This window comes from Anomaloglossus baeobatrachus, chromosome 6 (assembly GCF_048569485.1).
Source record: "Anomaloglossus baeobatrachus isolate aAnoBae1 chromosome 6, aAnoBae1.hap1, whole genome shotgun sequence".
Taxonomy (NCBI): domain Eukaryota; kingdom Metazoa; phylum Chordata; class Amphibia; order Anura; family Aromobatidae; genus Anomaloglossus; species Anomaloglossus baeobatrachus.
Window position 1 is genome coordinate 328,214,370 of NC_134358.1, and position 24,677 is coordinate 328,239,046.

At 42.6% G+C, this 24,677-nt stretch overlaps 1 protein-coding gene across 2 annotated transcripts in view; it reads right to left on the reverse strand.

The window, feature by feature from the left end:
* MOCOS (molybdenum cofactor sulfurase) overlaps positions 1-24,677 on the reverse strand; it is a 393,375-nt gene that overhangs the window by 220,075 nt on the left and 148,623 nt on the right. For both annotated transcript variants that reach the window (XM_075316537.1, XM_075316536.1), the window contains exon 5: positions 16,953-17,029. In XM_075316537.1, the coding sequence (XP_075172652.1) occupies positions 16,953-17,029 (77 nt within the window). The remainder of the gene's footprint in view (positions 1-16,952; positions 17,030-24,677) is intronic.

Consider the following 24,677-nt stretch of genomic DNA (forward strand, 5'->3'; position numbering starts at 1 on the left):
CAGTTATGGCAGAATATCAGCAGTTACACCGTTACATACAAGTACTTGAGTCGCGGCTCAAGAGTATAGAGGATAAACCTCAGACCATGGTGACATCTGCACATGATCCTCGACTTGCTCTGCCAAACAGATATTCTGGCGATGCCAGATCATGCCGTGGTTTCATTAGTCAGTGTCAGATACACCTAGAGGTCAACTCTTCTCGCTTATCTACGGAGAGGTCCAGAGTAGGCTTTATCATCTCCTTACTTCAGGACAAAGCCTTAGAATGGGCGACTCACTTATGGGAGCGCTCTGATGTGGTTACTCTGAGACATCAAGACTTTCTTGATGCTCTTAAAGCGGTATTCATGGGTCCGCAGGTTACCCATGATGCGGCCCTGAGACTCTTAGATCTATCTCAGGGTTTGTTATCCACTAGTTCTTATGCCATTGCTTTTAGAACTCTGGTGGCAGAACTAGATTGGCCAGAGAAGGTGTTGATTGCTATCTTCTGGAGAGGGTTGGCAGGCTATGTCAAGGATGCCCTTGCTACTCGTGAGGTCCCTGCTTCTCTGGAGGACTTGATCACAGTAGCAACGAGGATCGACGTACGCCATAGGGAACGTAGACTCGAGGTCTCTTCCTCACGCCCTAAGCATCGGGCTATTCCAGTTGTTGAGGGTCCACTACCATCTTCCTCAGCATCTGAAACATCTCCCACTCCTATGGAGTTAGGTCATACGTCCTCCAGACTACGCAAGTCTGGTCCTCCTATATGTTACGTATGTCGTCAGGCTGGGCACTATGCCAACATGTGTTCTAGTCATCAGGGAAACTCCCAGGCCTAGTAACCATTAGAGGGGGGTTACTAGAGACGTCTTTTGCACCCTCTAAGTGTAGTATCCCAGGTCAGCTCTCATTCTCTGAGAAAACATGGCCTATTATGGCTTTTGTGGATTCTGGAGCTGACGGGACTTTTGTGTCCTCAGGATTTGTAAAAAGACACAATATTCCCTCTATCATGTTAGAGGCGCCTATTCCTGTCCGTGTTGTTAATGGGACTATGTTGTCTGACTTCATTACATTGAGGACAGTTCCCTTGCGCCTTTCCCTGCCTCAGGGTCACATAGAGGAGATTTCCTTTCTTGTTTTGCCTGAGGGTAAAGACGATGTCCTTCTGGGTCTCCCATGGCTTCGGACTCATGCTCCTCACATTGACTGGAAGTCCGACAGCATTATTAGTTCGGGTTCGAAATGTCAGTCCCGATGTCTTCCCTTACCTCCTATGTTCATTGCGGTTGCATCAACTGATCTTTCTCCCATATCTACACCCTATTTGGATTTCACTGACATGTTCTCCAAACAGGGTGCTGAGGTTCTTCCACCCCATAGGCCGTATGACTGTGCCATCGACCTTATCCCAGGTTCGGTTCCACCTAAGGGCAGGGTTTACCCCCTGTCGATACCTGAGTCGGAGGCCATGTCGACCTATATAAGAGAGAGTTTAGAGAAGGGGTTCATTCGTAAGTCTGTCTCTCCCGCGGGAGCTGGGTTTTTCTTTGTTCGGAAGAAAGAGGGTGATTTGCGTCCCTGCATAGATTACAGGGGTCTCAACGCAATCACAATAAAGAACAAATACCCGTTACCTTTAATTTCGGAGCTCTTTGACAGACTGAGGGGAGCTCAGGTTTTTACGAAGTTGGATCTGCGGGGTGCGTATAACTTGGTATGAATTCGAGAGGGTGACGAATGGAAGACCGCTTTTAACACCAGAGACGGTCACTATGAATACCTCGTCATGCCTTTTGGTTTATGTAATGCACCCGCAGTATTTCAGGACTTCGTAAACGATGTGTTCAGGGATTTACTGTTATCCTCCGTCGTGGTGTATCTGGACGACATCCTGATTTTTTCTCCTGATCTGGAGACTCATCGTCAGGATGTCGTTCGTGTCCTTTCCCATTTAAGGGAGCACTCTTTGTTTGCTAAACTCGAAAAATGTGTATTCGAGCAGTCATCCTTGCCTTTTTTGGGCTACATTATCTCACAAGAGGGTCTGGCTATGGATCCTGCGAAGCTCTCTGCTGTCCTGGAATGGTCCGAACCTCATTCCTTGAAGGCGGTGCAACGCTTCTTAGGATTCATAAATTATTACAGGCAGTTCATACCCCATTTCTCTACTTTGGTGGCCCCTTTGGTGGCCTTGACTAAGAAAGGTGCTAATCCAAAAGTCTGGTCTACTGAGACATCCCAGGCTTTTGAGGCAGTAAAAAGACACTTTTCAAATGCTCCCGTTCTTCAAAGACCCAATGAGAATAAGTCCTTCCTCTTGGAGGTTGATGCCTCTTCAGTGGGTGCTGGTGCGGTTTTGTATCAAAAGAACGGTGCAGGTAGAAAAAGGCCGTGTTTCTTCTTTGCTAAAACCTTTTCACCGGCAGAGAGAAACTATACCATTGGGGATAGGGAACTGCTCGCCCTGAGATTAGCCTTGGAGGAGTGGTGTCACTTGCTGGAAGGAGCGAAACATCCTTTCCAGGTCTATACAGACCATAAGAATCTGACGTACTTACAAACCGCTCAGCATCTGAATCCTCGCCAAGCCCGCTGGTCCTTGTTTTTCTCCCGCTTTCACTTCTCCATCAACTATCTGTCTGGGAGTAAGAATAACAAGGCAGACGCCCTGTCTCGCTCTATGGTTTCTACCCAGGAAGAGATTGACGAACCTCGTCTTATCCTTCCCTCCAGGGTTTTTCATACGCTCTCCTCTGTGACGTTAGACCAAATCCCACCGGGCAAGACCTTTGTGCCGCCTGATCGACAGAATGATATACTGTCGTGGGCCCACACCTCAAAGGTGGATGGGCATTTTGGTATTAGGCGGACACAAGAGTTACTGGAGTGGTGGTATTGGTGGCCACACTTAGCCAGCCACGTCAAGAGATATGTCAGTTCCTGCTACTCGTGTGCTCGCAACCGTCCATTACGGCAGAGACCGGCTGGGCTCTTGCATCCTTTACCAGTGCCAGATAGACCATGGGAGGCATGGACTTTGTGGGTGATCTTCCGTGTTCACAGGGACATAGATTTGTGTGGGTCATTACGGACCATTTCTCCCGGATGGTTCATCTCGTACCATTATCGAGAATCCCGTCTTCCAGGGTACTAGCCAAACTATTCCTCAAGCATGTCTTTAGGCTTCACGGGATGCCAGATCGTATCATTTGTGATAGAGGCCCGCAATTTGCTTCCCGTTTCTGGCGAGATCTTTGTAGCCTTCTGCAAATTGAGTTGAATCTCTCTTCGGCATACCATCCGGAGACCAATGGTTTGGTTGAGTGTACCAATGAATCCATGATTATATACCTTCGACACTTTGTTGCTGAGAACCACGATAACTGGTCCTCCCTCCTACCCTGGGCAGAATTTGCCCTTAACAATTCGCTGGCTGAGGCCACTGGGCAGACACCATTTGTACTCAATAATGGGCAATACCCTAGGGTACCGGTACCGTTTCCCGCTGCTGCACCTTCTCCTCTTGTGGCCGACTGGGCAACTAATGCCAGAGAGGTTTGGGATCGGACTCAAGAGTCGATCCAAGCAGCTAAGGACCGTATGAAGACGGTGTCCGATCAGTTTCGTCGCCTGGCTCCTGTCTTTTCTCCAGGGGATTTTGTGTGGCTCTCTGCAAAACACGTGAAACTTAGAGTGAGCTCTGTCAAATTTGCTCCTCGCTTCCTGGGTCCTTATGAGGTTCTTCGACAGCTAAATCCTGTAGTCTACCAATTGAAGCTACCCGTCCATCTTAGGATCCATGACAAATTCCATGTTTCACTGCTAAAGCCGGCTATTTTACCTCACGCTCGTGAAGTGCACACTCCTGCCTCTGATTCCTCTCGCTCTAGCTATGAAGTACGAGCCATAGTTGGTTCTAAGATGGTTAGAGGGTGCAGGTTCTTCTTGATAGATTGGGAGGGCTATGGCCCGGAACATCGCTCTTGGGAGCCTGAGGAGGCTGTCCATGCTCCCGACTTAGTTGCCGATTACCTGCGTCGCCGGAAGGGGGGCCCTTGAGGGGGAGGTACTGTTACGGTTGCTGTGGCTCTGGAGACAATGTCCGGATTTCTTGCTACTGCACATGTGCAAGTGATGGAGACTAAGTCCTATCTTGGAGCCATTGCACATGTGCGGGTGACATCATCGCTGACACGAGGTCACATGTCTCTGACACCTTCTAAGCTGATTGACCACTGGTCATGTGCTTGTGACACGTGGTCACATGTCTCTGACACTTTCTATGCCGATTGGTCGCTGGTCATGTGCTTGTGACGCTTTGCTCGGTGATAGGCCAGCGTGACGTCATTGCTGTCATTCTGGCAGCGGATTGGCTCTGGTGTCCTCCATCTTGGATGAGGCACAGAGTCTATATAAGACCCTGACGCACGCCGCCCGGCGCTCAGTCCTCTTGGTTCATGCGTGAGGGTAGACGCCCTGTGCACGTCCCTCTAGGCATCTCTCTGTCTATATTAGGTGAGCGCTACCGGCAGGGTAGCGTTCTTATACCTTACAGCTTCGGCTGCAGTCCGTATCCTTACCTCTTAGTGGAGCGGACATAGGCAGGTGCCTGAGGCACATGGTCCGGCTGGGCCTTGTGATTCTACTCGTAGGTGGACGTTGCCGCTAGGGTAACGTTCCTTATACTGCGTCTGGCAGTTGTTCGTATCCTCGCACACTAGGGGAGTGAACAGAGGTAGGAGCTTTGTGCGGCTTATGCTGCTGTCCGTCTCTTTTGCACCACTAGAAGAGCGGACCTAGGCAGGTGCCATATCTAGTGGTTCGTGTCCTCGCACACTAGTGGAGCAAACGCAGGTAGGAGCTTTGTGCGGCTTACGCTGCTGTCCATCTCTTTTGCACCACTAGAAGAGCGGACCTAGGCAGGTGCCATATCTAGTGGTTCGTGTCCTTGCACACTAGTGGAGCGAACGCAGGTAGGAGCTTTGTGCGGCTTACGCTGCTGTCCGTCTCCTGGCATCACTAGAGGAACGGACCTAGGTAGGTGCCATTTCCCACTCACTGCTTTTGTCTCTGTGATCTTTAACAGAGACCATTCCACACACCCTCCAAGGGAGTAAGGGAGGAATTGCTTTATTTTCTAATTATATTCCTCTGTGAGTTTAACAGAGGTATTGCACTCTGCACTTGTGCTATTATTTTTTACAGTGACACACTTATATACCCCTTATCCTCTGCCATAGTCTGCAGCAGAGTCTTTGCACGGTGGACCCTGACTGTCTGACATTCCTTTAGGTTTTATTTTCAGACAGCCCCCCGTAACAGTGTACTGAATGATCTTGTTGAAGATATTTCAATCTGCCTAAGAATGAGGCTTAGCTCTTATGTTCCAGGCTACAGCTGTGAAATATCTTTCTTTGTTCTACAACCATGCATGTTAAAGATCTTGTCCAATACTTCTTCATAGAGGGCAATTTTGAGGCATGCAATAACATCAAAAGTTTAAAGGAAACTCTGAAGACAAGCCCTAATCCAGAAGAATGGAGGCTCTTCATCAATTTGTACAAAGCAAGCCTAAAAGGCATGTTGCTTCATAATGGCAATGCGCTGCCTTCAATTGCAGTTGGTTATGCAGTCCACATGAAAGAAACATATGACAACATAAAACAGCTTTTGAGGTGCCTGAACTATGACTAACATTTGTGGCCCCTCTGTGGTGACTTAAAGGTGCTTGTCTTCTTATTTGGTCTCTAGGATGGTACACCAAGTACTGCTGCTTTCTGTGTGAGAGGGATAGTTCTGCAAGATAAAATCAATCAAATAAATGACACACTCTATTGGCTATTCACTCAGCACCCACTCACTACACACCTATGACTGCTACTATAAAAAAGTGGTCCAAATGCCCCCCCTTTAGACATGCCACTTTGTTTTACACACAGTGGTATGGCGTTCATACACCTCACCTTACTCTTCCTTCTAATATTTTGGACCCCCCATGGTCCTCCCGCTTTGACATGCTTTGGCTTTGTGCTATGTATAGTGGCAGGCCAACAACTAGCAAACCAAACTCATCACTTCTGGGCAGCTAACCACCCATAGTCTCCTGATACACCACTCTGTGTCACAGGTAGCGGCATGCCAACTACCACCAGCCAATTAAAAACATCACTTTCAGTTTGCAGGCTGGAAGTATTGTGCTTCGATTTGCCTTTATTACCGTATTTTTCGAACCATAAGACACACTTTTTTTCCCCCAAATGTTGGGGGAAAGTTGGGGGTGCGTCTTATGGTCTGACTGTGGCTGCGGGGAATGAGGTGCTGCAGTGGAGCGGGTCATCGGGGGCACGAGCAGGCTATAGCAGCCTGCTGTGACCACGTGGGCCCGCTCATTACATATGCACGCCCATCCTCCCGCCCATTTCTCAGCGCTGAAGCCGGCGCTGACAGGTGGGCGGGAGGACGAGCGGGGACGCGCGCATAGTAAAGAGCCGGTCCGCATGATCACCCCTGGCAATTACAGCCTGGAGTGATCATGTACGGCTGTATTCACTGCTCCCCGCGCGTCATCATCAGTGCAGTTCATATACCCCCCATCCATCCTGCTCATATACTGCCATCCTGTTCATATACCCATATCCTGCTCATATACATCGCGTGCAGCAGGGGGACGGCTCCACACACGGGGACGGGTGAGTACACTGATTCACTGCACCCTGGGTGGAGCCGTCCCCCTGCTGCACGCGATGTCTTCCTGTCTGTGCCGGTCAGCTGATCTGTGCTGATCAGCTGATCGGCACAGACAGGAAGACATCGCGTGCTGAAGGGGAACGGCTCCACACACACAGGTCAGTGGTGCAGAGAGGAAGATGATCGGCTGCAGGGAGTGAGGAAAAGGTGAGTATAAACGTTTGTTTTTTTTCTCTGTGCTATAGGATACAGGCCATATACCAGGATGGTATATGAGCACGATGGGGGCATATAGCAGGATGGGAGTATATGAGCAGGATATGGGTATATGAACAGGATGGCAGTATATGAGCAGGATGGATGGGGGGTATATGAACAGGATGGGGGTATATGAACAGGATGGCAGTATATGAGCAGGATGGATGGGGGGTATATGAACAGGATGGGGGTATATGAACAGGATGGCAGTATATGAGCAGGATGGATGGGGAGTATATGAACAGGATGGGGGAATATGAACAGGATGAGAGTATATGAACAGGATGGGAGTATATGAGCAGGATGGATGGGGGGTATATGAACAGGATGGGGGGTATATGAACAGGATGGGGGGTATATGAACAGGATGGGGGTATTTGAACAGGATAGGGTATATGAACAGGGTGGCAGTATATGAACAGGATGGCAGTATATGAACAGGATGGCAGTATATGAACAGGATGGATGGGGGGTATATGAACAGGATGGATGGGGGGTATATGAACAGGATGGATGGGGGGTATATGAACAGGATGGGGGTATATGAACAGGATGGGGGTATATGAACAGGATGGGAGTATATGAGCAGGATGGATGGGGGGTATATGAGCAGGATGGGAGTATATGAGCAGGATGGGGGTATATGAACAGGATAGGGTATATGAACAGGATGGCAGTAAATGAACAGGATGGATGGGGGGTATATGAACAGGATGGATGGGGGGTATATGAACAGGATGGATGGGGGGGTATATGAACAGGATGGGGGTATATGAACAGGATGGGGGGTACATGAACAGGATGGATGGGGGGTATATGAACAGGATGGGGGTATATGAACAGGATGGGAGTATATGAGCAGGATGGATGGGGGGTATATGAGCAGGATGGGAGTATATGAGCAGGATGGGGGTATATGAACAGGATGGGGGGTATATGAACAGGATGGGGGGTATATGAACAGGATGGGGGTATATGAACAGGATGGGGGAATATGAGCAGGATGGATGGGGGAATATGAGCAGGATGGATGGGGGAATATGAGCAGGATGGATGGGGGGTATATCAATAGGAACGGGGGTATATGAACAGGATGGGGGAATATGAGCAGGATGGATGGGGGGTATATGAGCAGGATGGGAGTATATGAGCAGGATGGGGGTATATGAACAGGATGGGGGGTATATGAACAGGATGGGGGGTATATGAACAGGATGGGGTATATGAACAGGATGGCAGTATATGAACAGGATGGATGGGGGGTATATGAACAGGATGGATGGGGGGTATATGAACAGGATGGGGGAATATGAGAAGGATGGATGGGGGAATATGAGCAGGATGGATGGGGGAATATGAGCAAGATGGATGGGGGGTATATCAATAGGAACGGGGGTATATGAACAGGATGGGGAAATATGAGCAGGATGCTGGTATATAAGCAGGATGGGGGTATATGAGCAGTATGAGGGTTTATAGCAGGATCATATACAAGGCAGGAGGATCATTACCAGGATGGGGTACCTTAGTAGAGAATTTGGGGACATTACCCCCATAATAGTGTCAGCAGCAGATCCTCGCCCCATAACAGTGTGTCATGACCACATTTTTTTATTTTCCTATTTTCCTCCTCTAAAACCAGGGTGCGTCTTATAGTCCGGTGCGTCTTATAGTCCGAAAAATACGGTAGTTCCTTCTTCTGATTGCTCTCAAGCACAATCTCAAGTGGCTCTAGTTGCATATTCCCATATCATGGCCAAACTTTGGAAATAGGTGGATAATATCTACTCAGTCTATACTTGGATTGGGCAATCTCCATGCCTATTCAATGATGACCATAGATATTTTTTTGCAGTGTGACTTATGTGGTGGTCTATTTTAATTTATGTGTTCGGAATTGATCTTGTGCTCATATTTATTTAACTATTTTTTTTTCACTTGAAATATACATAAATTAGCATTTCTAAGTTGCAGTTTAAATGAATAGTCCATTTTGGGACCCATTTTATATCTACAGTGGATTCCTCCAGCATATTATATGTCTCTCCAAATATTGTTCTGACAGTTTGGGTATACATGTGTATATATTTATTTTTGTACACTGTATCACAGTGTGTTGGAAATAGGTCTATTATGCGAGACTGAAATGTCACTATCTGGATTCATCACAAATTGTTGAAATAAAACCATTTTTATAGTTAACTGCACTTTTGTAGTACCAAGTTCTTTCATACAATGTAAATAAAAAGATGTCTCAAAAACGGAAACACACTTACAAAAAATGCATGAAATGCATGACCTTTTTTTTTCAAGCTAAAATTCACTATTTGTAAATCAACATTGTGTAAGGTAATTTTTATTTCTAATAGAGAAAACTGGCGCTTTACTTGTTTTTGACAAAAATAAGTGTTTTAGATTCATGCAAAACCAAAGTAGTTCAGCTCATCTTTCCCATACTTTTTTTTTCTATTCCTTTCAAGTTGATGAGCCTGTGACTTCATATGCTCATGAATGGAGGAGAATTTTCATAATTTGTTCCCTTTTCATTCTGTCAGTCATGTTAATCTTGCGGCTTCAAAGGGAAAATGTTGATTACATCTTGTTAAGCATATGACTGTTCTCTTAAGAATGCTTAACTGAAAGTAGATTGCCAAGGACATAATACATTTATCCAGGCTATATACCTTAAGCAATTAATATGGAGAATGTAACCATTCTCTAAATATAATGAACGAGTATATTAAAATGAGTATATTTTGGAAAAACTATGTAAGAAAATATTATTTTCAATCTGTGGTTTTGCTCACTACTAATAAAAGTGGGTGATCACACTGCATATTTTTGGCAGAAAATTCTGAGACTAAAAATATACTGAATATTCATCTGAATAGAATGGTTTGTTTCTGCAGTGTGCATAAATACTTACTAACCTTACTTACTGGAGATGATTTACAAGGGGCATTGCTAGGCACTTACATTTGGAGCCTATGCCCCTGATCATAAGTGTATTGCTCAGAATCTGTATTGTCAAGATGTCCTTAAAGTAGATACTACAGAAAACTTACTTCCTGCAGAGTGCTTAATGCAAGCATGTTGCCCGTATTTTTCTAAGCATGAGGCTAAGGTCACACGAACGTACATTTTCTCATCTAAGGGAATCGGGTTGATTATTCTAATGACTCTCTTACCAGAATCTGACCCAAGTTTGACCAGAGTGTCAGCATAGTTTGATTCAATTGTCTGGCATGAGAGAATTGGAGCAAACTGGGAGGGAGAAGAAGAATAAAATGTCTCCATCTTCTCCATTCTGTGAGTCCACCATTCTGTGATTTCCGTGTACCCATAGGCTTGAATGGGGGAGTTTTGTCCCATCAATGCATCACATTGAAGCATGGTGTGATTTTTTTCTCATACCGAATCAGTGTGAGAAAAAAAGTTTTGATCAACACTGCCCTACTGATTAACGTTGGTCTTAGTGCTAATTGATAAAAAAAAATCAGATAGCACTTGTTCGATTTATATGCTTGTGTGAGCCTGGCCTTAGGGTCACAGTGGTCTTCTGTCTTACATGTCACAGCAAAACTAGCCACTCAGCAGCAGTGGCAACAAAACATGTTCTCCTGACATATTATGACCCTTCTCTGCATGTGAGCAGATGTCCTTAACCCCTTAACGACCGTGGGCAGTAAAATTACATCCTAGTGGTCATAGTGTTAATCCCTGCCGGCTGCTGCAGGCAGCTTGCGGCGATCTGCACACATGTCAGCTGATTTGTACAGCTGACATGTGTGCCTCACAAGCAAGAGTGGATCCCCATTCCACCCATGCTTGTTAACCCCTTAAATGACACTGTCAAAATGTGACAGCGCCATTTAATTAGCTGTCGCGGTAAATCTTTACTCACGGCCACCATCGGAAGTCACGTGACGTGATCACATGGAGCCGATGGCTGCCATGGTAGTACAGGGTCATGTGATGACTCCTGTAGCTATCTTGGCTCACTTCCTGTTTCACCTGGCCGACTGCTGTGTGAGACAGATGAGCATATCTGCTGGTCTCAACTGTGCAGCTGTGATCAACAGAAATGCACAAGCTAACAGGCTGCTGATCCTTATAGTCCACTAGAGGGACTAGTAAAATAAAAAAAGAAAAGTAAAAAAAGTTTAAAAATGTAAAAAAAATAAAAAAACCTAATTAAAGGGTTAAAAAAATAAAAAATATACACATATTTGGTATCGCCGCCTTCAGAAATGCTAAATCTATCAAAATATAAAATCAATTAATCTGATACGTAAATGACGCAGCTGCAAAAGAAATTCCAAATGCCAAAATTACGTACTTTGGTCACTGCAAATTTTGCGCAAAATGCAATAACAGGCGATCAAAATGTAGTATCTGCGCAAGAATGGTGCCATTAAAAACGTCAGTTCAAGATGCAAAAACTAAGCCATCATTGATCCCCAGATCCTGAAAAATGAGAACACTTCAGGTCGTGGAAAATGACGCAAAAAGTGCGCCACTTTTTTTGGACAAACTTCAGATTTTTTTTAACTTCTTAGATAAAAGTAAACCTATACATGTTTGGTGTTTACAAACTCGTACTGACCTGAGGCATCATACCAACACATCAATTTTACCATATTGTGAACACTGTGAATAAAATATCTCAAATACAATCATGCAATCGCGCTTTTTTTGCAATTCTTCCGCACTTGGAATTTTTTTGCTGTTTTCCAGTACACTATTTGGTAAAATTCATGGTTTCATTTGAAAGTAAAACATGTTCTGCAAAAATCAAGCCCTCACATGGCAAGATTGACTGAAAAATAAAAAATTTACGAGTCTCAAAATAAGGGGAAAATCGGCTGGGGTGAAGGGGTTAAATTGAAAGTTTTCTAATCTGCTTGTTTTTATGAAATGGTAAAAATAAAGAGTCAGGTCAAATACGTTAGATGAGGGTTTGACCTATGGAAACGCCCACATTTGCCAAGAACAAGAGAGGTTCATGTTCTTGCAACCTTTTGGCTGTTTCTGCTCTTCCTATTCATTTCTATGGAAAGAGACAGTGCATTTTCATACAGTTGTGCAACAGTTGTAATCCCTTAAGTATCTGGAGACATTTGGATTTTTGCAGTTTCATTTTCTCCTTTCGTTATTCGAAGAGCCATAACTTTTTTAATTTTTAGCCAGGTAAGGGCTTAATTTTTTGTATGTTTTAATAATACCATCCATTTTATCATGTGATGTAATGGTAAGTGAGATAAAAATTCCAAGTGTGGTGAAATAGCCAAAAGAAAATGAAATTCTGCAATTGTTTTTTGGGTTTTTATTTACAGAGTTCATAAGCAATATTGTACTCACCTGGAGAATCATACTGCCACATAAGTTTTAGTGTAACAAAACTGACATCACAGTATGACTTTCCAGGTGAATACTATTACATAGATACCAAACATGAGCAAACAAAATCTGAAATTTTGAAAAAAAAATCTTGGTTGTGTTGTGACTTTCCGAGAGCTGTAATGTTTTAAATTTTTGGGATCTAAGGCTGTGTAAAGGCTTGTTTCTTGTGCCCCTAGCTGATGTTTTTATTGATATTATTTTTGGGTATATACACACGTGGTCAAAATTGTTGGTACCACTCGTTTAATGAAAGAAAAATCCACAATGGTCACAGAAATAACTTGAATCTGATAAAAGTAATAATAAAGAAAAAAAATCTATGAAAATGAACACATGAAAGTCAGACATTGCTTTTCAACCATGCTTCAACAGGAATTTTTAAAAAATAAAATTCATGAAACAGGCCTGGACAGAAATGATGAACCACTGAAAATAATGTGACAAAAGGGACATGCTATATCAAGGTGTGTCCACTAATTAGCATCACAGGTGTCTACAATCTTGTAATCAGTCAGTGGGCCTGTATATAGGGCTGCAGATACTCACTGTGCTGTTTGGTGACATGGTGTGTACCACACTCAAAATGGACTTGACGAAGCAAAGAAAAAGAGTTGTCTCAGGAGATTAGAAAGAAAATTATAGACGAGCATGTTAAAGGTAAAGTTTATAAGACCATCTCCAAGCAGCTTGATGTTCCTGTGACTACAATTGCACATATTATTCAGAAATCTAGGATCCATGGGACTGTAACAAAACTTCCTGGACGTGGCTGCAGGAGGAAAATTGATGACAAATCAAAAAGACGGGTAAAACAAATGGTAATAAAAGACCCTAGAAAAACTTCTAAAGAGATTAAAGGTGAACTTCAAGCTCAAGGAACATCAGTTGTTTGAGCCAGAGTGGACTTCATGGGAGGCAACCAAAGAGGACACCATTGTTGAAAAAGAACATAAAAAAGCCAGACTGGGATTTGCCAAACTACATCTTGACAAGCCACAAAGCTTCTGGGAGAATATCCTATGGATACATGAGACAAAAATGGAACTTTCTGGCAAGGCACATCAGCTCTAGGTTCACAGATAGAAAAATGAAGCATATGAAGAAAAGAACACTGTCTCTACTGTGAAACATAGAGGAGGCTCTGTTATGTTCTGGGGCTGCTTTGCTGCATCTGGCACAGGGTGTCTTGAATTTGTGCAGGGTACAATGAAATGTCAAGACTATCAAGAGATTCTAGAGAGAAATGTACTGCCCAGTGTCAGAAAGCTTGGTCTCGCAACACAATTATGACCCAAAACACACAGCTAAAATCACCCAAGAATGGCTAAGAGGAAAACATTGGACTATTCTGAAGTGGACTTCTATGAGCCCTGACCTAAATCAAAACATGTCTGAAAAAAAGCAACCTTAAAACACGAGACAACTGAAGCAGTTTGCTCTTGAGGAGTGGGCCAAAATACCTGTCGAGAGGTGCAGAAGTCTCATTGACAGTTATATGAATCATTTGATTTCAGTGATTGCCTCAAAAGGTTGTGCAACAAAATATTAAGTTAAGGAACCATCATTTCTGTCCAGGCCTATTTCACGAGTTTTATTTTCTAAAAAAAAACTGCAGGTGCTTCAAGTTATTTCTGTGACCACTGTGGGTTTGTCTTTCATTAAACAAGGGGTACAAACAATTTTGACCACGTGTGTAAGATGTTTTGATTACCTGTTATTAAAAATGTTTCTGTTATTGTGGCAGCTGAAAAACTACAATTCTGATGGGATTTTTTTCATTACGCTGTGTAGCGATCGTATTAATTTATTTTATATTTTGATAGGTGAAACTGGTATGAGCACAGTGATACCAATTGTGTATTTTTATATATATATTTCTTAATTTTTATTGTAGTCAAAGGGGAGTGATTTGAACTTTTATATTTTTTCATATACCATATTTTCCGGGATATAACACGCACTTTTCCAAAAGGTTGGAAGGAAAATGAGGGGTGCATCTTGTAATCTGAAAGTAGCTTACCGGGGGATGCTGGAGAATGGTGACAGGAAGCAGGGACAATGCTGCGGGCTGTGTGTTGCAGGTGCTGTGCTGCAGGGGCTGTGTGGCTGGTGGCGCTGTTCTTTGCAGCGGGCGGTACTGCTCTGTGTGGTGGTGGCGCTGCCCTGTGCGACGCTGCTCTGTGCAGGGGCAGCACTGCTCTATGTGGGGTTGGGGCTGCTCTGTGCGGGGTGGTGCTGCTCTGTGTGGGTGGCGCACTGCTCTATTCGGCACTGTCCTGTGCGACAGACAGTGAGGAAGGGGTTATTCTGAAGATGTCAGCGTTGCAGTCTTCAAATAAGATGCCCTGAGTAGGCGCTTGTGCAAATGGAGCTTTCGGCTCAAGATCTCATCTGTGCATGCACCGCCTCTGGCACATTGATGTCCCGGTAGCAGACTTAAGGAAAATGGCGCCCGGAGGTTGTGCATGCGCAGATGAGATCTCCGCTTGCCAATGAGCTGATAACTCAATCTGCATACGTGCCAACTACGGTCGCATTTCTTTGAAGCCCACACAGCTGACAGTTCCTAGATGTATTCTCTGGCTCACAGCCCTGCTAAGCATCTGGAGACACCTGCCACCACCGTCCTGCTCCCCTGTCTCCTTGATACCCGCTCCACCACTGCTGCTGAACCACCCTGCTCCACCAACACCATGCCTTTTGTGACCCCCGATCCACCACCGCTGCCGCACCTCCCTGCTTTATGACCACCCAATCCTCCTGTGACCCCCACTCCATCATTTCTGCCGCCCCCAGTAAGACACCACTGGATTAGCAGACAGACCCCATTTTTTCCCTTTTTTTTCTTTAAATTTGGGGTGCGTCTTATAATCCGGTGTGTCTTATAAAACAAAAAATACAGTACTTACTCTTTTTGGATTTTTACTTTGTACTGCATATAATAGTTCCCTTAGGGGACTTGAACCAATAGTCTGATCACTTTTTCTATGAATAGCATTGCCACAGTATTGCTGTATATAGAAGAAAATACAGTCTCCTATGAATGCCAGCCATGAGCTGGTTTTCATAGATGTTCTGAGATGACAGACAGAGTAGTTATCAGCTAACCCCTGGCTGTCAAGGTAACACATCAGTGTCTCGCAAGCTCATCACAGCACACCAATAAGTGACTCAGAAGTGTGCGCCCCCCCTGTCCGTGCATGTTAAATGCCATTGTATGAGATTGACAGCGGCATTTAACTGATTAACAGCCGTAGATGAAGAGCTACTGCACCCACAGCTGTTAAAGGCAGAAGAATGCTGAACAATTCAGCCTTCATCTGCAGTGAGAGATGTGGGCTCGGCTTGGGATACTCTTTAGCATGATATAAATAAAGAGAAAACCGAATAAATCTGATACAGATATTACAGAATGGGCAATCAACCGAAGCATAAGTGCTTATGTAAAATAGAGAAATTAATTCAGCAAAGAAAACTTTGCAGTAACAAAATGTGATTTGGGTATTTTTTAAAAAAAAAACACACATCTTTAAACTGGCTTATAACAAAGTCATACAGTTTCTGATGCACTCTTAATGGCAGTAATTTCATATAGTTGGGTGTTATGTTATATAAAATTGTTCTTCAGATTTTATCACTAGTTAAGTGTCATTTGCCTGTAATCCACAGAATGTGTACAAGAATTTGCTTCGGAGACTGTGGAATAAAAATATTCGGGGAAAATATACAAGTAAACAGGAAAAACATCTAGTAATAAATTATTTTTGGAAACATCATCAATAGAACAGTTGGTGTGCTCAGCACAAAGTAAACTCAAATATGGCTAGATACTTAAAACATATTACATAATCTTTCTAAACAATGATGAAACCCAGAGATAGGTACCAATAAATATACAGACACAAAATGCATTCAGATAAATGGGCATATAGTATTATACTTCCAAATTACTTATTTACAAAGTATACCACATACTGGCACCAGTGGCACACATTAGTTTGGTCAGTAGACCAGAGTCATAAAAGCTGTAGAAATGATTAGAAAATGTGGTGCAGGAACAATCTCCTGTCTCTTGTATGGCCAAGATGGTGCTAGCATTCTCTATGGAGCTAGAATTGGTGAAGAAGCTCTATTAAATCTAGACCATTTCCCTATTAACAAGTTCTTAACATGTCCCTAAACAAATAACTGCCATAACGACATGGCATGTTTCTGTCAAAAAGATGAAGCGTAGTCATTAGGTGGCCATTGGGCTTGAGGGTCATGTAAATTGGTGGCAGTGAAGACATTTCTAGGTTGATATATACATTCTAGGGACAATGAAATGTCAAAGAAGCACTTAGGAAAGGTCGGCATTAGAATGAGTGGGAATGTTGTACTTGTTATGATTCAGTCCATCCTTAATACACTTCTAACCATATTTGCATATAGTTACAATTTGATTTTCCCTGCAATGAAACATCGCTTTGGGGCAAGTAAGGTATGCTGGAACTTGTCCTTTAATGCCCAACAAAACCATATGTTTATTATCACCTTAAAGTTTCATTTTTAATAATATATTTGAATTATTTTATGTTTTTTTTGCTAAAATAGTTCATTTTTGTACCTACCTGTAAGCTTCTGTAAAGTGTCAAATCCGTGCTTAAGTGCAATAATATCTAAGAATGAAACAGTTCCATCCTCGAATCTGAAAGAAAAAGAAATACAGGTAAACCCTTTTAAACTCAAACTCTTATCAAAGGGAATCTGTCAGCAGATTTTTACTACCTCATCTGAGAGCAGCATGATGTAAGCAAAGAGACCCTGAATCCAATGACGTATCACTTAGATTGCTGGATGCAGCTATTCTGACACAATCAGTTATTAGATTTAGCAATGCATCAGAGCTCAGAAAGTTAACCGGCCCACACCAGGCTCTCTATGTACGAAGACTATAGAGCGTGAGGTGCTAATCAAAGTGGGAGGGGGTATGGTCGGACTATTAGTCCTGATAATCCCAGGTGCTAAAACCTTTACTATAAGGCTATGTTCATACACTGCATCTTTTCTTAAACCCCTTCACGACCAGCTGTACTTTTAAATGAAACCATGAGTTTTACCATATAGTGTACTGGAAAATGGCAAAAAAATTCCAAATGAAGAAAAATTGCAAAAAACAAAAAGTGCAATTGCACTATAGTTCATGAGATATTTTATTCACTGTGTTCACTATATGGTAAATCTGATGTGTTAGTGTGATGCCTGAGGTTAGTGTGAGTTCATAGACAACAAAAGTTTACTTATAGGTTTACTTTTATCTAAGGGGTTAAAAAAAATCAGAAGTTTGTCCTAAAAAAGTGGCATACGTTATGTGCCATTTTTCACTACCCGTAGCGTTTTCATTTTTCGGGATCTATGGCTCAGTGACAGCTTATTTTCTGTATGGGGAGATAAGGTATTCATATATTCATGGCAGTAATGCAGGTTCCATTTTTCACATTTCATCCTTACATACAGCTATTGAATTTTTCATGTCAGTATTCACACAGCAGTTTCTGCTATTCCATGTATTCCCCTTACATAGTCACTGGTGTGCATACCTTATCTCCCCATAGTGATGGTTTTTTAGGTTTTTGCACCCAGTTCAGACATAGAATGGAGTTCCAAACGTTATTTTGTATTTGTTAGTAGTTTTTCGTTTGTGAACCCTCCCCATACACACCTATTGCCAATCCACATCGTATATATAGCCTGGGTCTCAGCTTCCCATACACGGTAAGTTTTTTTAACTGCATGAGAGGACACACACAAGCTAGGGACCCCAACGTAGAGAAATACTTTGGCGTAGTGTTGGGGCTCTATTGCATTGATCAATTCAGTAGCTAAATTTCTCTTTATTCATATATTCATGGCAGTAATGCAGGTTCCATTTTTCACATTTCATCCTTACATACAGCTATTGAATTTTTCATGTCAGTATTCACACAGCAGTTTCTGCTATTCCATGTATTCCCCTTACATAGTCACTGGTGTGCATACCTTATCTCCCCATAGTGATGGTTTTTTAGGTTTTTGCACCCAGTTCAGACATAGAATGGAGTTCCAAACGTTATTTTGTATTTGTTAGTAGTTTTTCGTTTGTGAACCCTCCCCATACACACCTATTGCCAATCCACATCGTATATATAGCCTGGGTCTCAGCTTCCCATACACGGTAAGTTTTTTAACTGCATGAGAGGACACACACAAGCTAGGGACCCCAACGTAGAGAAATACTTTGGCGTAGTGTTGGGGCTCTATTGCATTGATCAATTCAGTAGCTAAATTTCTCTTTATTCATATATTCATGGCAGTAATGCAGGTTCCATTTTTCACATTTCATCCTTACATACAGCTATTGAATTTTTCATGTCAGTATTCACACAGCAGTTTCTGCTATTCCATGTATTCCCCTTACATAGTCACTGGTGTGCATACCTTATCTCCCCATAGTGATGGTTTTTTAGGTTTTTGCACCCAGTTCAGACATAGAATGGAGTTCCAAACGTTATTTTGTATTTGTTAGTAGTTTTTCGTTTGTGAATCCTCCCCATACACACCTATTGCCAATCCACATCGTATATATAGCCTGGGTCTCAGCTTCCCATACACGGTAAGTTTTTTAACTGCATGAGAGGACACACACAAGCTAGGGACCCCAACGTAGAGAAATACTTTGGCGTAGTGTTTGGGCTCTATTGCATTGATCAATTCAGTAGCTAAATTTCTCTTTATTCATATATTCATGGCAGTAATGCAGGTTCCATTTTTCACATTTCATCCTTACATACAGCTATTGAATTTTTCATGTCAGTATTCACACAGCAGTTTCTGCTATTCCATGTATTCCCCTTACATAGTCACTGGTGTGCATACCTTATCTCCCCATAGTGATGGTTTTTTAGGTTTTTGCACCCAGTTCAGACATAGAATGGAGTTCCAAACGTTATTTTGTATTTGTTAGTAGTTTTTCGTTTGTGAACCCTCCCCATACACACCTATTGCCAATCCACATCGTATATATAGCCTGGGTCTCAGCTTCCCATACACGGTAAGTTTTTTAACTGCATGAGAGGACACACACAAGCTAGGGACCCCAACGTAGAGAAATACTTTGGCGTAGTGTTGGGGCTCTATTGCATTGATCAATTCAGTAGCTAAATTTCTCTTTATTCATATATTCATGGCAGTAATGCAGGTTCCATTTTTCACATTTCATCCTTACATACAGCTATTGAATTTTTCATGTCAGTATTCACACAGCAGTTTCTGCTATTCCATGTATTCCCCTTACATAGTCACTGGTGTGCATACCTTATCTCCCCATAGTGATGGTTTTTTAGGTTTTTGCACCCAGTTCAGACATAGAATGGAGTTCCAAACGTTATTTTGTATTAGCTTATTTTCTGTGTCTCGGGTTGATGTTTTTAACTGTACCATTTTTGCACCAAGGCTACATTTTGATCGCCTGTTATTGCATGTTGCGCAAAATATGCGGAGAACAAAAAACGTAATTTTGGTGTTTGGAATTTTTTTGCTGCTACGCCGTTTACCGATCAGATTAATTGATTTTATATTTTGATAGATCAGGCATTTTTGAACGTGGTAATACCAAATATATGTATATTTTTTCTTTTTTTAACCCTTTAATTTTCAATGGGGCAACTGGAGGGTGATTTGAACTTTAAGGTTTTTTTTATTTTTTTTAATTTTTCAAAACTTTTTTGAAACTTTTTATTTTTATTTTACTAGTTCCCCTAGGGGACTATAAGGCTCAACAGTCTGATCCCTCATTAATTTCTCCTGATCAGAGCAGCACCACTCAGAACAGGAGAAATGCTCATCTCTAATAACCTGCAGTACTCGGCTGCTGGTTAAAGGACCTGAGTCATGTGAGATACAGGAGTCATCACATGACCCTGTGCTACCATGACAACCACTGGATCCACGTCATCACGTCATGTGATTCCAGTATCGAGCGGGGAGTAAATGTTAATTTAACACTGTCACGTTCTTGACAACGCTATTTAAGGGGTTAACAGGTACGGGTGGATAGCGATTCCACTCGTACCTGAAAGGCACACATGTCAGCTGTACAAATCAATCAGCTGACATGTGCGTGCATTTTTGACGCATTTTTGTCGCATTTTTCCCCAATGCATTCTTTAACCCCTTAAGCCCTTGGGCGTTTTGCGTTTTACGTTTTTTTTCCTCTCTTTCTTCTGAGAGCCGTAACCTTTTTACTTTTCCATCAATCTTGCCATAAAAGGGCTTGTTTTTTGCGGGACGAGTTGTAGTTTTAAATGAAACCATAAGTTTTACCATATAGTGTACTTTAAAACAGCAAAATTATTTCAAGTGTGGAAAAACTGCAAAAAAAGTGTGATCGCAAAATAGTTTTTGGGATATTTTATTCCCCGTGTTCACTATATGGTAAAACTGATGTGTTGCTGTGATGCCTGAGGTTGGTGCAAGTTTGTAGACACCAAACATCAATAGGTTTACTTGTATCTAAGGGGCTAAAATAAATTCACAAGTTTGTCCTAAAAAAGTGGCACACATTTTGCGCCATTTTCTGAAACCCATAGCGTTCTCATTTTTCTGGATCTATGGCTTAGTGACAGCTTATTTTTTGCGTCTCAAGCTGACCTTTTTGAACTGTACCATTTTTGCGCAGATGCTACGTTTTGATCACCTGTTATTTTGCTCAAAATTTGCGGCAACCAAAAAACGTAATTTTGGCGTTTGGAATTTTTTTGCCAGTATGGTATTTACCCATGAGATTAATTGATTTTATATTTTGATAGATCGGGAATTTTTGAATGCGGCTATACCAAATATGTGTATTTTTTTAACCCTTTAATTTTCAATGGGGCAAAAGAAGGGAGATTTGAACTTTTAGGTTTTTTTATTTTTTTTAATTTTTTAAAACTTTTTTTTACTTTTTTTTTATTTTACTTGGTCTCTTAGGGGACTATATGGATCAGCTGTCTGATCGCTCTTCCATATCTGCTGATCATAGCTACAGAGCTGAGATCTGCAGATATGCTGCTTTACTTTCAATGCTGACACTATTAGCTACAGGCGTCATCACATGACCCTGTGCTACCATGGCAACTACCGGAAAACACGTGATCATGTCATGTGACTTCCGAAAGGGGGCGGAGTAATTCATTATAATGGCTGCACGCATATACATCTCGCTGACAGATTTTGGCAGCGAGATGTAAGGGGTTAATAGTCACGGGTGGAACGTGATTCCACTGGCGACTACAAGGCACACATGTCAAAAATTTAAATCAGCTCCTATGTGTGCAGATCGCTGCAGACTGCCCACGGCAGGCTGCGGGGATTAACCTCACACGATCCATGATGTACCCAGTACGTCATAGGTCGCTAAGGAGTCAAATCTATTTACTGAAAGGGCTCAAAAACACTGGCAAAAACGCAAGGATTGACATGCTGTATCTTGGCTGAATCTTCAAAAACGCAGCCAAGATGCAGCCAAAAAAGATGCACAGTGTGGACAGCAAAATAGAAATCTCATAGACTTTGTTGAGGGAAGGAAATGCATGCATTTAGGTGCATCTTTTTTTACCTCAAAAATGCACCAAAAGCACAGTAAAGGATATAGTGTGTAGTGTGTAAACATAGCCTAAGAAGACAAAAGCATACAGAATAAATGACATCATTTAATGCTATTTGTCAGCCTCTATCTCTTGAAATCTTGAAATATTTGCTGACAGATTATCCTTAAAGAGTTATAAAATGACAAAGATGAGTAAACTAAGGGTGACTTTACATGCTGCGACATCGCTAGCTGATGCTAGCGATGGCGAGCGTGATAGCACCCGCCCCTATCGTTATGCCGATATTTGGTGATAGCTGCCGCAGCGAACATTATCGCTACGGCAGCATCACACGCACTTACCTGGTCGGTGGCATCGCTGTGACTGCCGAGCAATCCCTCCCTCAAGGGGGAGGGACGTTCGGCATCACAGCGACAACACCGCGACATCACTAAGCGGCTGGCCAATCAAAGCGGAGGGGCGGAGATGAGCGGGATGAACATCCCGCCCATCTTCTTCCTTCCTCATTGCTGGCATGTGGCAGGTAAGGAGAGGTTCCTCGTTCCTGTAGCGTCACACGTAGCAATGTGTGCTGCCGCAGGGATGAGGAACAACTTCGCCCAAGCGACAGAAGCGATAATTGGGAGCGGACCCCCATGTCAACGAGGAGCGATTTTGGACGTTTTTGCAACGATCCAAAATTGCTCCTAGGAGTCACACAACGAGATCGCTACAGCGGCCGGATGTGCGTCACAAAATCCGTGACCCCAATGAGATCGCTGTAGCGATCTCGTAGCGTGTAAAGCCCGCTTTAAGAAACATGTTTTTGATCCAAAATAAAGAAAAAACAAAACTCTTGGAAAGCAGCATTAGGTCATGGAAAAGAAAAATCCTTTCTGACTCCTAATATCAAAACAAATGCCTGGACTCACATTCATGCTGAAAAAAGAAACCTTTTTAAATGAGTTTCTGGAAAAGGAACAGAATGGAAACATCATTTAGCGTATCTACAATTTTTTATTTAGTCATATTTGTTGCAGGGAATAACTTAAGATGTGTCTGATGACATAACCGCTTTATAAAGATCCAAAGTCTTTCAGACATGTCTTAAAATGTGCATAATAGGTCAAAATTATATTGTTTAATATATCTATAGAAATTAAAATTAAAGAAAGAAATTATTGATGCAAGAGTTTTAGAACATATCATGAGAATCTAATGCCGGCGTCACATGGTATGATATATCGTGCGATATGTGGTCGGGGTCACGTCGTTAGTGACGTGACATCCGGCATCGGTCGAGATATCGTACCATGTGACACCTCCGAACGAGCAAAAATACTCACCTTATCGTTGCTCGTTGACACGTCGTTCATTTTCAAAATGTCGGTCCTCCTTCTGTGCTCTGGTTGATCATCGTTCCTGAGGCAGCACACATCGCTCCATGTGACACCCCGGGAACGATGAACACAGCTTACCTGCGTCCCACCAGCAAAGCGGAAGGAAGGAGGTGGGCGGGATGTTTACGTCCCGCTCATCTCCGCCCCTGCACTTCTATTGGCCGGCGGCTGTGTGACGTAGCTGTGACGCCGAACATCCCTCCCCCTTCAGGAAGAGGATGTTTGCCGCCCATAGCGAGGTCGTCCGGCAGGTAAGTATGTGTGACAGGGGTAAACGACTTTGTGCGCCACGGGCAACAAATTGCCTGTGACGCACAAATGACGGGGGCGGGTGCGATCGCTTATGCGATTTATCGTCCCGTGTGACGCCGGCATAAGTATTGAATCTTCCATACTGTGTTGGCCTGTATGGCATCTGTAAAGTACTTGACATTAGTTTGCAGCTTATATTATAAAGGCAGACAAAAAATCTCATTAATCAAGTTTCTTATTTTAAATACTCTTCACTTTAAAGACATTATCTTGACATGGGTCAATTATCTGTATAAGCCTTTCATTTCAGCAAAATGCTAAATATCTACAGCATGTTCATCTCTTAGTTCTTAGAAAAAGATTGACTTTACGTCAAGCTGCATTTATACAGAACTGGATATATTTCAGCATGAATTAAAATCTTTACTACTGTAACTTGATTTCTTACTGAGTTACCTAAATCTTCAATCCAAATAAGTGTATAATGCGTGCCAAGCTTTTCAGAGATTAGATTTTCAATTTGAAAACTTTTCAAATATATCCATCTACTTTTATGTCAGCAAATCTTTTTCAAATATATTCCCCACTTCATTTTATATAAAAAGAATAATTAAATGTACTATTTGTGCATATATATTCTGTTACTTTACATCACAGGTGGTCACTAATAATGATAACTTTTTAATATATATTTTTTAAAGCTGCTGATAACTTTGGACAACAAAGTAAACAGTTATAGTTAATAACACTTACAATATGCCCATTGCCAATTCAGAGAGGAAGAGGACTTGAACTCTAGCGCCAACTATTCCATGCAGCAATCTTAAAAGCCAATATTGACCTTTTAAAGAGCCTTACAATATAACTTAAGCCTGCTTTACACGTTGCAATTTCGCATATGATATCGTATGCGATTTGCAACGCCCCCATCGTATGTGTGGCACGTTCAATTTGTTGAACGTGCCGCACAAACGATTAACCCCCGTCACACTTACCTTCCATACGACCTCAATGTGGGCAGCGAACGTCCACTTCCTGGAGTGGGAGAGATGTTTGGCGTCACATCGACGTCACGCGGCAGCCGGCCAATAGAAGC